General features: G+C 46.7%; 1 protein-coding gene across 1 annotated transcript in view; it reads right to left on the reverse strand.

The window, feature by feature from the left end:
* LOC125035949 (receptor-type guanylate cyclase Gyc76C-like) overlaps window positions 1-15,000 on the reverse strand; it is a 61,001-nt gene that overhangs the window by 43,693 nt on the left and 2,308 nt on the right. The window contains 3 exon segments of the mRNA XM_047628260.1: window positions 5,907-6,056; window positions 6,697-6,852; window positions 8,382-8,731. Of these exon segments, the coding sequence (XP_047484216.1) occupies window positions 5,907-6,056; window positions 6,697-6,852; window positions 8,382-8,731 (656 nt within the window).

Below are 15,000 nucleotides of genomic sequence, written 5' to 3' on the forward strand. Positions count from 1 at the left end.
CAAGCAACCTCCCCCCCCCAAAAAAAAAAAAAAGCAAACACGAAAACGAAAAAGTTGAAGCCCGTAACGCCCCCCCCCCCTCCCCTCCCTGGTCACCTCCAATCGCCGCGAGCAATTCAAAGTCTCCTTAAACGGACAGACTCGGAGGCTCGTAAATGCAGCAGAACAGCATGAAAAAAAAAAAAAAAATGAAAGCGAGACCGATATCTGATATGATGGAGAGGGAGGGACGCGCGGCTACCAAGAATTAAGTAGCTGAAGGGGCTGGACGGCGGTGCGCTGTGTAACGCCGCCATGGCCACTTGCTATTAACAATGTCCAAACAAACAGCCTGATCTCGCTGCCAGGGTTGCCAATCCCGCCCTGCTCGCATCTGGGGACTCGAGTCTTCTGCTCGGCCGAGCTGCGACCTTTGCGTTCTATCTGAGCTTATTTTTGTCTATTTTCCCCGCTCTTTTTTTAAATCCACGATCCGGCGACGTTTTAATGAGTGCGTGAGACGTGCATGCGTCGAAGACGAGCGACGAGTGACGAGCGAGACGCCTCGACGAGAGATGTCCTTCCTCCCTCCGCCATGTTGTCACGTCTGGGCGAGGCACGCGTCGGCGGTGGGAGGAGCGAGTCAAAAAGCTGCTTCGAAAATATCATTAACTACTTGTCGAGTGTCGAGGGGTCGAGTGGGGTCAAACCATGACCTCCGCACACTCACTAAGCGCTCGTGTAACACCGCAATCAAACGATAAGGCCCTTGAAGTGCTCCTCACTGCGCCACTGAATACCCTGACGAGCCACCTGTTCCTCGGCGCTGGGATCGGCTGGCAGGGCGGGCGAAGGGCGCGCTTGTTCTGCACGGTGCAAGGGCGGTTGCACGGGGCGATTGCAAGGGATGAATGCAAGGGGCGATTGCAAGGGTCGTCTGCATGGGATGAATGCAAGGGGCAATTGCAAGGGGCGATTACAAGGGTCGGCTGCCAGGGCTGAATGCAAGGGGCGATTGCAAGGGCTGAATGCAAGGGTTATTGCAAGGCACATAGGGCATGGGAAGGAGCCCTAAGGAAGGCTGAAAGGAGGGGGCTCTGAGGAGGAGGCTGAGGAAGCAAAGGGAGGGTTCGGAAAGAATTGCAAGACGGAGGAAAGTGAGGATATGGATGACAGAAGAAGAAGAAGAAGAAAAGGAAGGAGAGAAGACGGGGAGGAGGAACAAGAAGAAGAAGAAGAAGAAGAAGAAGAAGAAGAAGAAGAAGAAGGATAGGAAGAAAAAGAAAAAGAAGTAGGAGAACAGAAAAAAAAGAAATAGAACAGAAAAAAAGGAATAGGGGATGGAGAAAAAGGAACAGATGTATTGTAGAAGAGGAAGGGATAACAATAACTTTATGTCAAGAGTAATCCGAGCGGAGACCATCACAATGAGCAACTCTCTCCTTCTCTTGTCCTCTCTCCCTCTCCCTCTCTCCCTCTCCCTCTCCCTCTCCCTCTCCCTCTCCCTCTCCCTCTCTCCCTCTCCCTCTCTCTCCCTCTCTCCCTCTCCCTCTCTCTCCCTCTCTCCCTGTGTGTGTGTGTGTGTGTGTGTGTGTGTGTGTGTGTGTGTGTGTGTGTGTGTGTGTGTACACACACACATATATATACATATATACATAAACACACACACACACACACACACACACACACACACACACACACACACACACACACACACACACACAAACACACACACACACATATATATATGTATATATATTTGCATATATACATATATATATTTGCATATATATATATATATGCATATATATACATATAATCATATTTTTATATATATTTGCATATATATATTTGCATATATATATATTTGCATATATATATTTGCATATATATATTTATACATTTGCATATATATATATATATATATATATATATGCACACATACACACACAAATACACACACAAATATATACATATATCATATCATATTCTAAAACATACATATAAACACACACACACACATGGAAAACAATATCATTTAAGATGTAAAAAACGCCAAGCGATGTCTCAAGTTTCTCGCGAGTAACATTCTACAAGTTTCTCACACCTGTCGACAAGCGATGCATTGCGCCAAACGAAGTTATCTAATATCGCAAGAATATACTCTCATTGGATAGAGTTTGTGATCGGGCCAGAGAGAGAGAGAGAGAGAGAGAGAGAGAGAGAGAGAGAGAGAGAGAGAGAGAGAGAGAGAGAGAGAGAGAGAGAGAGAGAGAGAGGAGAGAGGAGAGAGGAGAGAGGAGAGAGGAGAGAGAGAGAGGAGAGAGAGAGAAGGAGAGAGAGAGAAGGAGAGAGAGAGAAGGGAGAGAGAGAGGGAGAGGGATGGGCGGGACGGAGGAAGGGAGGGAGGGACGGACGGAGGGAGGGACGGACGGAGGGAGGGAGGGAGGGAGAGTAAGCTAGAGCGAGAGCGAGAGCGAGAGAGAGAGAGGAAGGAGGAGGAGGGAAAGGGGAGGGGGAGGGAAAGGGGAGGGGAGGGGAAGGGGGAGAGAACGAAAAGAAGGAGGAGGAGGAGGAGGAGGGGGAGGAGTAGGAATAGGGGGAAGAGGAAGACGAGGAGGAGGAGGAGGAGGACGAACAGGAGGAGGAGGAGGAGGAGGAATAAAGAAAGAGAAAGAGAAAGAGAAAGAGAAAGTGAGAGAGAGAGAGAGAGAGAGAGAGAGAGAGAGAGAGAGAGAGAGAGAGAGAGAGAGAGAGAGAGAGAGAGAGAATAACAAACCTAGAGTGAAGATGACCCCTATCCTTCCCCACTCCCCCCCTCCCCCCTCCACCCCCGATCCCTTAACCCCTTCTCTAAAAAACCCACCCATAAAAAAAAAAAAAAAAAAAAAAAAAAAAAAAAAAAAAAAAAAAGAGAGCTTCTCAATGCGCCGAAAAACCAGCCTTAACAAGTCCGAAAGTCTTGTGGTAAGGCCAGTCTATTTTTAGCCTCGCATGCACCCAGGCCTGACTCTGTAGTACCCTGTAATACTTCGTTCTTCCTCGGCGGTTAAAAACTCCTCCGCCGCCTCTGAGGGTCACCCCCGTGTCTTCCCCTGCCAAAGGCCGCTTGAGGACTGACTTTTGACACAGGAGGTCGTGTCTAAGTGTTTGTAAAAAGGTGATCTATTTATGAAGCGAAATTAACGGGAACATTTAGTGCGGTAGGATAGGTCGAGTTGCCAATGCACATATTTTCACCATTTGTTTTTTTCTCTTCTTGTATCGCGTTACACAGAGTAAGATGAAACTTAACATTTCGTTTTAGGTGACCTTGGCATGCCATGACATACTCTTACCAATAAATAATATTTTGCTTTAATCATTGGCTGTTATGCGAGTAGGTGTTTTTCCCCACCAGTGTTCATAAAAAAGGAGATAGAAAGGAAAAAAAGACACAGGCATGTTTCATCTTCCAAGCGACGCACATGTTGAACTTGAGAAAAACCAAAAACATTAACGAAATACCCTCACTAACTATCAAACTTTCGCTCCACAAACCACGTACCAACCCAACAAATTAATAACTTACTCCCCCCTTGCAAACGTCTCTCTCGATCAAACATATATATAAAGAAATACGAATTATGCAAATCTCCACCGACCATCGCGCATAATGTCGACGTGGCAACTGGCAACTGTGTTTCTAGTTACGGTAACAGTTTTACAGCAGTCGTGACCTTCGGCGCCAGAGTACGATAATTCCCCCTCGGTCATTACTACACGGTCCTAGTAGGTCGACTTGTGGGCCAGAGTGAGGAACCTTTTTTTTCTTTTTTTTTCTTTTTACGTTCACTTCGATCAGTGCAGATTTTAAAATTATGAGTTAGTAGCCTGTTTCTGATAGACTATGTATTGGTGTGTGTGTGTGTGTGTGTGTGTGTGTGTGTGTGTGTGTGTGTGTGTGTGTGTGTGTGTGTGTGTGTGTGTGTGTGTGTGTGAGAGAGAGAGAGAGAGAGAGAGAGAGAGAGAGAGAGAGAGAGAGAGAGAGAGAGAGAGAGAGAGAGAGAGAGAGAGAGAGAGAGGAGAGAGAGAGAGGAGAGAGAGGAGAGAGAGAGAGAGAGAGAGAGAGAGAGAGAGAGAGAGAGAGAGAGAGAGAGAGAGGAGAGAGAGAGAGAGAGAGAGAGAGAGAGAGGAGAGAGAGAGGAGAGAGGAGAGAGGGAGAGAGAGAGGAGAGAGAGGAGAGAGAGGAGAGAGAGGAGAGAGGGAGAGGGAGAGGAGAGGAGAGGAGAGAAGAGATAGATAGATAGAGAGAGAGAGAGAGAGAGAGAGAGAGAGAGAGAGAGAGAGAGAGAGAGAGAGGAGAGGAGAGAGAGACAGAGAGGGGGAAAAAGAGGGAGAGAGAGAGGAGAGAAAAGGGGGAGAGAGAAGAGAGAGAGAGAGAAGAAGAAAGAGAGGGGGAGAGGAGAGAGAAAGGAAAGAGAGAGGAGAGGGGATGAGAAAGATAGAGGAGAGAGAAAGAGAGAGGAGAGAGGGGCAGAAGAGAGAGAGGAGAGGAGAGAGAGAGAGAGAGAAGAAGAGAGAGAGAGAAGAGAGGGGGAGAGAGAGAGAGGGGAAAAGGGAAGAGAGGAAGAGAGGGGAGAGGAAGGGGAGAGAGAGAGGAAAGAGAGGGGAGAGGAAAAAGGAAGAGAGAGAGGAAAAAGAGGAGAGATTGTCTTTTTGTTATCTTTACCGTGGTTCTCTCCAAAATTTTCAGATTAATTAAGGTTCAAAGGGATATTCGAAACGATAATTAAATTCTTACCGGTAGTCGAAATTTTTAAATTTGATTAATTGTAAAGTGTTTGCATTTGTAAGCGATATTTGATCATTGTGCTACACGGGAATTACACGTGAATAATTCTCATTAACCTTATTACCTTTTTATTATTATTTTTATTATTGTTATTATTTATTATTTTTTATTATTTTATTATTATTATTATTATTATTATTTATTATTATTATTATTTATTATTATTTAATATTTTTATTAAAACTTACTATTAACCTTTTTAAATTATTATTTTATTTTTTATTTTTACCCTTTTTTATTATATTATTTTTAAATCTATAATATTTCATTATTATCGTTATTATCAATTACCTTTAATATTATCATTATCATTATTATTATTTTTAATATTCTCATTATCATTATTCTATTTATTATTCTTATTCTATTTACTATTATCATTACTGTATTACTATTATCATGTTCATCTCATTCATTATTACTACCATTATTTATTATTTTTAAATTATTATTATCTTTTTATGATCATTTTTTTATTAATTATATTATTATCATTATATTACCTACTGTTATTATCGTAATCATGATCACTATCAGAACCATTATCACTATTACTATTGCATGAAATATAAATCAACTGTATTGCAATAACTCTCCCTCTTTTCCCTACTCTCCTCTCCACATTCACTCACCCTCACCCTCACCCCCCCTCCCTCCCAAAACACAGATAAACAAACAAACAAACAAAAGGCAGCAGTAATGCGACTAGAACCGCGCGCCTCTCCCACCGAGCGAGAGAGTCTGGATTGGATAAATAAGTTTCGTCCCCTGGAAAAATCCCCCCGCGCTCGCCCGCGTCTCGAGGCTCCTGATTCAGCGGGCGTGACCTTGCAAAACTCCTGCTCATTACGGCCTCGGCTGACTTGCTCACTGGACTGGCACACGCAAACGCACGCGGGAAGGGCGCACGCACATGCTCATGCGCTACGGTATACGTAGTAGTGTATGTGCCATCACACGAACATAAATGCAAACGCACACACACACACACACACACACACACACACACACACGACACACACACACACACTCAAACACACAAACAAACAAAGTACGTAAAGCCAAAAACAAAACACAACAAGCAAGAACTCACGTATGAGATCATGGGCGGGTTTTTCCCCTCGGCGATCGTTCCCTCGACGTAGCAGGTGTGTTCGGGACCAAAGATGGCGGAGACGTTATTACACAGGAGGTCCACCACGCTGCTGCTGCCCCGCGTCTCCACGCCCTGGGTGTCGTAGTACTGAAGGAGGAAGGAGGAGGAGGAAGGAAGATTAATAGCGAGGAATTGTGTAAAGAAGGAGGGAGGGAAGGAATAAGGAAGGAGGAGGGAGATTATTAACGGGAAGATTTTAAAGTAAAGAACGAAGTAGGGTAAGGAGGAGGAAGGAAGGAAGGAGGAGGGAGACAAAAATATAAACTAAACTAAACTATAAAAAGATAAAATAAACCAAAACCAAAATAAAAAGGAAAAAAACAAAAGAACAAAAACAAATAACCAAAACTAACATTAAAAACACACAAAAACAAAATAATAAAGTTACAAAAAAATAACAAACAATAAACAAAAACAAAAAACAAATGAATATTTCTTACCAAAATTAACATTAAATTAACATGAAACAGTTAATCCACCAAACTTAATAAAAAACAAAATAAACCAAAACAGAAATAACAAAAATAAACATTAAAACATTAAAAGATGAACCAAAAACTCATAAAAAAAAGAATAAAAAATACTCACATAAAACAACAACTCATATCTAAAAAAAATAATAAACCAAAATCTTATAATTAAAAAAAAAAACACAAAAAACCTGACATTAAACCCTAAACCCTGACCCCACGAGCCCGAAAACTCCCCTGCGCCGCCCTTGACCTACCTTGACCCTGAGCATGTAGTCCTCGGGCAGCGTGTAGTTCCTGTTGACCTCGTCGACGGCGTAGGCGAAGGCCCCGATCACCTTCAGGCCGAGCCGCTCCTTCCGCTCGCCCGTGATCGTCGGCAGGAACCCCACCAGGAGGCTGTTGCGCCCTGATCCCGGGGGGGAGGGGGGTCAGATGAGTCAAATGTTTTATATATATAATTATTATATATATATATGTGTGGTTTTTGGTTTTTGTGTGTGGGGGTTTTATTTAAACAAAACCCACAAAACAACACACACACACACAACATATATGCCCCTTTATAAAGTTATATTTATACTTATGCTTAAAGAAAGCACTCACACGGTACATGCACACACTACATTTACATTCAACTGGTACACTGGTTTTCCCGATGCTCTCTTTGTTCTTCTCTCTCTCTCTCTCTTTTCTCTCTCTCTTCTCTCTCTCTCTCTCTCTCTTCCCCTCTTCTCTCTCTCTCTCTTCTCTCTCTCTTCTTCCCAATTTCTTCTTTTATTCTTCCTCTCCCTCTTCCTCTCCCAACTTCCCTCCTTTCCACCCAACCTCCCTCCTTACCCCACCCTCCCTCCCTCCTCCCCCATTTGCTCCTTCCTCGCTCCCACCTCCTTTTTTTTTCCCTCCTTCCCTCCTTCCCTTTTCCCTCCCACCCTCCCCCTCCCTCCTCCCTCCAACCTCCTTAAATTTCCCCCCTCTTCCCTCCTCCCTCCCACCTCCCTCCTCCCCCTCCCTCCTCCCCTCCCAACTCCTAATTCCTCCCTCTTTCCCTCTCTCCTCCCACCCTCCCTCCCTCAAAACCCAAAATACACCGCTAATCTTTAAACACAGGGGCGTCGACAATCTTTTCAGAAGAGTTCGGATTACAGTCTAGTGTAATGATATTCTGAATACTCGAAGCCATAATTCCAGGCAAATAACAATGGACAATGACCAATTCTGTGTTTTAATGGGTGTATGTGAAAGAACTCGAGAACAAAGCTCCTTAACTCTTCTTTTTATTTCTTCTTCTTTCTTTCTCCTCGCTCTGTTTCCATATTCGACATAATCCCTTCTCTTCCCTTCACTATTCTCTCTCTCCATCGTCTTTTTTCCTAATCACCCATCTTTTCCCTACGCAAATTTCCTCCTTCTACTCTTTCCTCTATTCAAATTTACCCTTTTCTACCTTTTTTCCTACCCAAATTTACCCTTTTTCTACTTTTTTTGCCCACCCAAATTTACCCCTTCCCCTCCCCTTTTGCCTACCAAGATTTATACTTTCCCTACTTTTTTTCCCCAACCTAACCCCCCATTCCCCTTTCCTAAATTTTACCCCCTTAAATTTGCCCCGTTCCCTGCCTAAATTTCCCCGTTCCCCTACCTTTTCCTCTACCCAAACTCATTCCTTCTCCTCCTCTCTTCCCTACCCAAATACCCTTCCGACAGCGCACTTTAATTCCTCCCCACCCACCCATCCCCTCTATTCTCCTTACTCGCTCCCCTTCCTCCCTATCCTCCTCCCTCCTCCCCCTTCCTCCCTCCTTCTCCTCCCTTTTGCTTCCTTCCTCCCCTCCTCCCTTTCCTTTTTTACCCCCCCAACCCCCCTATTCCCCTTCCTCTCTCCCTCCTCCCTACCCTCCTCCTTTCCCCCCCCTTCCCTCTCCTTTCCTTCCTCCTTCCTCACCTCATCCGGCCAGACCGCGGACGTGTCATAACTGCGGCAGTTGTTACTCTTCTCTGTCCACTTCTCCAGCGCCGAGCCGTTGCTGGGCAGCTGGATGGCCTCCGCCCCCCTCGGAAACGACGCCGCCAGCGCCAGCGCCACCAGCAGCAGGGCGGAGGCGCGGGAGAGGTCAGACTTGTGGGGAGGACGGGGCGACTGAGACTCGGGGGGGAGTTGCGCGAGGGGCGGAGTCGGGGCGCTGGGCGGGTCTCCTCCCTCCCTCCCCCGTCGCCGCCCCCGTCCCACGCCCACAGTGTCCAAAAGCACCGCCCGTGTGCGCCCATGGCCTCCTCCTCCTCGCCTACAACCTGTGGACAGATGGAAGGGGAGAGAAAAGATAATTAAGACTACAGATGAAGTAATGATGAAGTTATATCGGCACTCACACGCGTCCAGAATGCAGCGCTTTCCCTGCCTAAATTTCCCCCTTTCCCCTACTGAAATTTCCTCCTTTCTCCTCCCTCCCCTCCCTTACCTACCCAAATAAAAAAGAGATGAGGAAGAGAGAGAGAGAGAGAGAGAAGGAGAGATGAGAGAGAGCGAGATGAGAGAGAGAGAAGAGTGAGAGGAGAGTGAGTTTAGTGTAGAGAGAGACAGATGAGAGAGAGAATAGAGGAGAGAGAGAGAGAGAGACGATGAGGAGAGAGAGAGAGGAGATGAGGATTTGACAGAGTACCTGAGATAGGGGGAGTGAGAGAGATGGGGGGGAAAATGAGGGGGGGAGAGGGGGGAAGGGAGAAGAGAGGGGAGAGGTGGCGAGAGAGGGAGAGAGGAGAGAGGAGAGAGGGAAAGAGGAAGAGAGAGAGAGATGAGAGAGAGGGGAGAGAGAGGAAAGGAAAGAGGCTAGGGAGAGATGAGGAGAGAGGGTTGAGAGTGAGAGAGAGAGATGAGATGAAATGGAGGAGAGGGGAATTTAATTAGAAGAGAAGGCAGTGTATGAGAGAGGAGAAAGATGGGGAGAGAGAGAGGGGATTGGGGGGTGAGAGGGGGAGAAAGAAGATGAGGTGGAGAGAGGAGAAAGAGGAAGAGGAGAGAGAGAGATGAGAGAGAGATGAGCAGAGAGAGAGAGGGGGAGGAGAGAGTGAGAGAGATGGAGGAGAGAGGAGGAGGGGTAGGGGAGGGAAAAGAGAGAGAGAGATGAAGGGAGGAGGGGGAGAGGGGAGAGAAAGAGAGAGAGAGAGAGGAGAGATGAGGAGAGAGATGAGACTTCGTTGAGAGAGGGAAAAAATAGGAGATGAGAGAGTTGGGAGAGTGAGAGAGATGAGGGTGTGGAGAGAGAGGAGAGCATGAGGAGAGAGAGAGGAGATGAGGGAGAGAGAGAGAGAATGAGGAGGAGGAGGAGCGGAGAGGAGAGAGCGAGAGAGGAGAGAGAAGAGAGAGGAGACTGATTAGAAAGGGGAGAGAGTGAGAGAGAAGAGAGTGAGGGGGGGGAGAGAAAGAAAGATATGAGGGAGGGGGAGAGAGGGATGAGAAGAGGGGAGGGAGTAAGAGGGAGGAGAGAGAGAGAGAGAGTATGAGGATATTTGGGGAGAAGAGAGAGAGATGAGGAGAGAGAGAGAGATGGGAGAGGAAAAGAGAGGATGAGGAGAGAGAGAGAGAGAGAGAGGAGAGGAGAGAGATTTTAGAGAGTCTTGGAGAGAGAGAGAGATGGGAGAGGAGAGAGAGAGAGAGAGAAGGGGGGAGGAGAGAGAGGGTTGAGAGTGAGAGGTGAGATTTAGAGGAAAAGAGAGAAATGAGGGGGGAGCGAGAGGAGAGAGGGAGAAGAGGAAGAGGAGTAGGAGGAGAGAGAGAGGATTAGAGGAAGATGAGAGGAGAGAGGGGAGAGAGTGTGGATGAGAGGGAGAGAGAGAGGATTGTGAGAGAGGAGAGGGAGAGAGAGAGGGGGAGAGAGAGAAATGAGGAGAGAGAGAGAGAGAGATGAGGAGAGAGAGATGAGAGATGAGGAGAGAAAGAGAGAGAGAGAGATGAGTGGAGAGAGTGAGAGAGGGTGAGAGGAGGGGAGAGAGAGATAGAGAGAGGAGAAGGAAGAGAGAGGGAGAGAGAGGGGCTGAGTTTTAGAGACTTGAGAGAGAGAGAGGGGAGAGAGAGGTCGAGAGGGAAGAGAGGGAGATAGAGGGAGGGGGAGAGGAGAGAGAGAGATGGACGAAGAGGGAGAGAGACGGAGAGAGAGATGGTGATGAGGAAGAGAGAGAGAATGAGAGAGAGAGAGAGACAGAGAGAGATGAGGGGAGGGGTGAGAGGAGACAGAGAGAGATGAGGGGAGATGGAGAGAGAGAAAGGGAAAAAGAGAGAGAGAGAGATGAGGAGAGGAGATGCGGAGAGAGAGAGAGAGAAGGGGAGAGAGAGGTGAGAAAGAGAATGAGAGAGAGAGGGAGGAGAAAGGGGGTCGAGAGTGCAATCACAAAGGCAATATAGGACAAACACACTATATATACGCACCTTAACTCACTTACGCAAACACAAACACACACACACACAAACACACACACACACAACACACACACAGGAAATAAACATAGATATAGACATACACATACCTTTACCAAAAGGTGGGGGGTGTAAAACCCATTTTTTTTAGCCATAGACACACAACACACACACACCACACACACACCTCACACACACACACACACCACACACACACACATACACACACACACACACACACAACACATAACCACACATATACACACACACACAACACACACACACACACACACACACACACACACACACACACACACACACATACACACACCACACACAACACTCACACCCACACACACACATACACCTCACATATACACACACACACTACCACACACACACACACACACACACACCACTCACACACACACACACACACACACATACCACACACACACACACAAACACAACCCCCCCCGACAACACACACACACACACGCACCATGTGGTAGCTACGGACGTTCCCATAGACACACACACAAACAACTAGGATTGCGAAGAATGGTCTTTGCAAAGTAAACAAACGATGCAATTCCCCCGAGTCACGTGACAGATGGGGATGAAGGTCTTACTCCCAATGAGTATTTATGTGTGTGTGTGTGTGTGTGTATGTGTGTGTGATTGTGTGTTGTGTGTTGTGTTGTGTGTGTGTGGTATGTTGTAGTGTGTATGTGTGTGTGTGTGTGTGTGTGTGGTGTCCTGTTGTATGTGTGTGTGTGTGTGTGTGTGTGTATGTGTGTTGTGTGTGGTTGTTATGGTGTGTGTGTGTGTATGGTGTGTATGTGTGGGTGTGTGTGTGTGTGTATGTGGGTGTGTTGTGGTCGTGGTGTGTGTGTGTGTGTGTGTGTGTGTGTGTGCTGTGTGTGTGTGGTTGTGTGTGTTATGTATGTGTAGGTTATATTTTTGTATTATGTCATGTTATATGTATGTATGTGTATTGTATAATATATGTATATTGTATGTAGTATTTATGTATATGTATGTATATGTATGTATATGGTATGTATATGTATGTATATGTATATTGTATGTGTAGTGTTTATGTGAATGTATTTGTTTATGTATATGTAATATGTCATATGTATATGTATATGTTTATGTTTATGTATATGTATTTAGTATGTATGTGTGCTTATTTCTGGACTTCTTCCTTTGGTGTGTATGTTCAGGGATTTAATGCTGGCCAATTCCTCTAGTGTAGCCGTATTTATCCCACTCAAAACACGAACTTGCTTACACAGACCAATGTGAGAGTGTAGGGGAAAGGGAGAAAGGGGAGGGAGCTAGGGAGAAGGGAGTCACTTCCGGAGGGAGGGTGGGGGGGGGGGGGGAATGAGAAGGATATGAAAGAGAGTGAGGGGTTAGGGAGGGAGGGATGGAGGGGGATAGGGGGAGGGAGAGGCTAGAGAGAGACAGGAGGAGAGACGAGAGGTGACTGAGAGAGAGACCGACGAGAGATGAGAGACGATAGTGCGGGGGTAGGGAGAAGGTGAGTGGGGTGAGGGAGAGGTAGAGAGAGCACGGAGGAGAGAAGAGAAGAGGAGAATGAGAGATGAGAGTTGACTTGAGAAACGTTTGATGGGAGGAGAGAGAGAGAGTGAGGTGGGTTAGGGGAGGAAGGGGGAGGGGGAGGGGGGAGGTAGAGAGAGACGGAGGACGATGAGAGAGTGGAGAGAGAGACAGAGTTGGTGAGATGGATGAGTATTCCGGTAGCTTGATGAGAGACGAGAGGAGAGAGATTTGATGATCTGAGAGAGAGAGAGAGAGAGAGGGGGGATATGGAGGGAGGTGTGAGAGGGGGAGGGAGAGGTTTTATGAGAGAGACGGAGAGAGAGAAGACGAGTTGAGAGAGAGAGGAGTCTTTTTTTATAGAGAGTGAGAGTAGAGGGGGGTAGGGAGGAAGGGTGAGAGGGGGAGGGTGAGGTTAGAGAGAGACGTGATGAGAGAGAGTGATGAGCGTCTTGGAGTAGAGAGAGAAGAGGAAGGAGTGAGAGAGAGAGAGGGCTTAGTGGGAGGAAGATCGAGAGGGGGAGAAAGAGAGTGGGAGAGACAGAGAGAGGGAGAGAAGAGGTGAGGGAGAGAAGAGAGAGGGGAGTGGGAGAGAAGAAGACGAGAGAGTAGACACGAAGTGAGAGTTGAGATAGAGAAGAAAGAGATGATAGATAGAGAGAGAGAGAGACGATGAGAGTACTATGAGAGATGGAGAGAGATGTATTTCGAGCGGTAGAGATTGAGAGAGAGAGAAAGAGAGAAAGAGAGGGTAGGGAGGGAGGAGGGAGGTGAGGGAGGAAGGGAGGGGAGGGGAGGGGGAGGGGGAGGGGAAGGGGAAGGGGAAGGGTGAGGGAGAGGGTAGAGAGAGAGAGAGAGAAGACTGATTAGAGGAGAGAGATGAGACGAGACTGATTCGTTTCGAGAGAGAGAGAGAGAAAGAGAGGGAGTTAGGGAGAGGGGAGAGAGGGAGAAAGAGAAGAGAGAGACGGACGTGTGAGATGAATGAGGATTAGATGAGAGAGAGAGAGAGAGAGAGAGAGAGAGAGAGAGAAAGAGAGGGAGGGATGGGTGAGAGGGAGAGAGGAGAGAGGGAGAGAGGGAGAGAGGGAGAAAGAAAGAGAGAGAGAGAGAGGAGAGAGACTTTGAGAGAAGTGACGGAGGAGAGGAGAGAGAGAGACATGGCGACCGGAGAGACGAGATGAGAACGAAGATTGAGATGAGAGAGAGAGAGGGAGAGGGAGAGAAAGGCGAGAGGTAGAGGGACAGAAAAAGCGAAGGAGAGAGGGGCAGATGGGAGAGGGAGAGGAGAGAGGGAGGGAGGAGGAGAGGAGGAGAGGATGGGAGAGGGAGGAGAGGAGGGAGAGTGGATGAGAGTGATGAGAGAGGAGATGAGATGACTGATAGAGAGAGACGAGAAGAGAGAGTGAGAGAGAGAGAGAGAGAGAGAGATGAGGAGTGGAATGAGATGAGAGGAGGATGAGAGGGTGGAGGGAGAGAGAGAGAGAGGAGAGAGAGAGGAAGATGAAGAGAGAGAGAGATTAGAGATGGAGAGAGAGAGGAGAGAGGGAGAGGGAGAGGAGAGGAGAGGAGAGGAGAGGAAGAGGAAAGAGGAGGAGAGAGAGAGAGAGAGAGAGAGATGGAGATGATGAGGAAGAGAGAGAGAGAGAGAGAGAGATGAGAGAGAGAGGGAGAGGAGGGAGAGAGGGCTGGAGAGAGAGAGAGAGTGGAGAGAGTGAGAGAAATTGATTAGAGTAGAGAGAGTGGAGAGAGGAGAGAGGATGTGAGGATTGACTTAGGATGAGAGAGAGAGAGAGAAGAGAGAGACCATGATATATATGTGTATATATGTACATAAAGTCGTAAATTTTATCACCAGAACCGTCGTCGTTCAAGCGGAAAAAAAATTAGTTAGTAAATCAATTTGTTATGGATCTATCGCATTAAGGTACTAATTAATTTCTAATTAATTAACATCACAGGGGGACGATCAAACACGCTTAAGTGAGCCTGTTGCACACACCACACACACACACACACACACACACACAAACACACACACACACTCAACACACTATATATATATGAAGTATATATATATACTATATATATATGTGGTTTTTGTGTCGTGTGTGTGTGTGTGTTGTTGTGTGTGTGTGTGTGTTTGTTTGTGTGTGTGTGTGTGTGTCTTTTACTGTGTGTCTGTCTGTAGTGTTTGTGTTTAAAGTGTTTTGTGTGTGTGTGTGTGTGTGTGTGTTGTGTGTCGTGTGTGTGTGTGTGTGTGTGTGGTGTAGTTTGTGTATGGTGTGTGTGTGTTGTCTGTACGTTGTTGTTTGTTTGTGTGTGTGTGTTGTGTGTGTGTGTGTGTGTGGTGTGTGTGTGTGTGTGTGTTGTGTGTTGTGTTGTTGTGTGTGTGTTTGTGTGTGTGTGTGTGTGTGTGTGTGTGTGTGTGTGTGTGTGTGTGTGTGTGTGTGTGTGTGTGTGTGTGTGTGTGTGTGTGTGTGTGTGCATTTTGCGTGTGCGGGGTGTATGTTGTGTTTGCGGGTGCATGTTGTGTGTGCGTGTACATGTTGCGTGTGCGTGTGCGTGTGAGTGTGCGTGT

The sequence above is a fragment of the Penaeus chinensis genome, chromosome 20, assembly GCF_019202785.1.
Source record: "Penaeus chinensis breed Huanghai No. 1 chromosome 20, ASM1920278v2, whole genome shotgun sequence".
Lineage (NCBI taxonomy): Eukaryota > Metazoa > Arthropoda > Malacostraca > Decapoda > Penaeidae > Penaeus > Penaeus chinensis.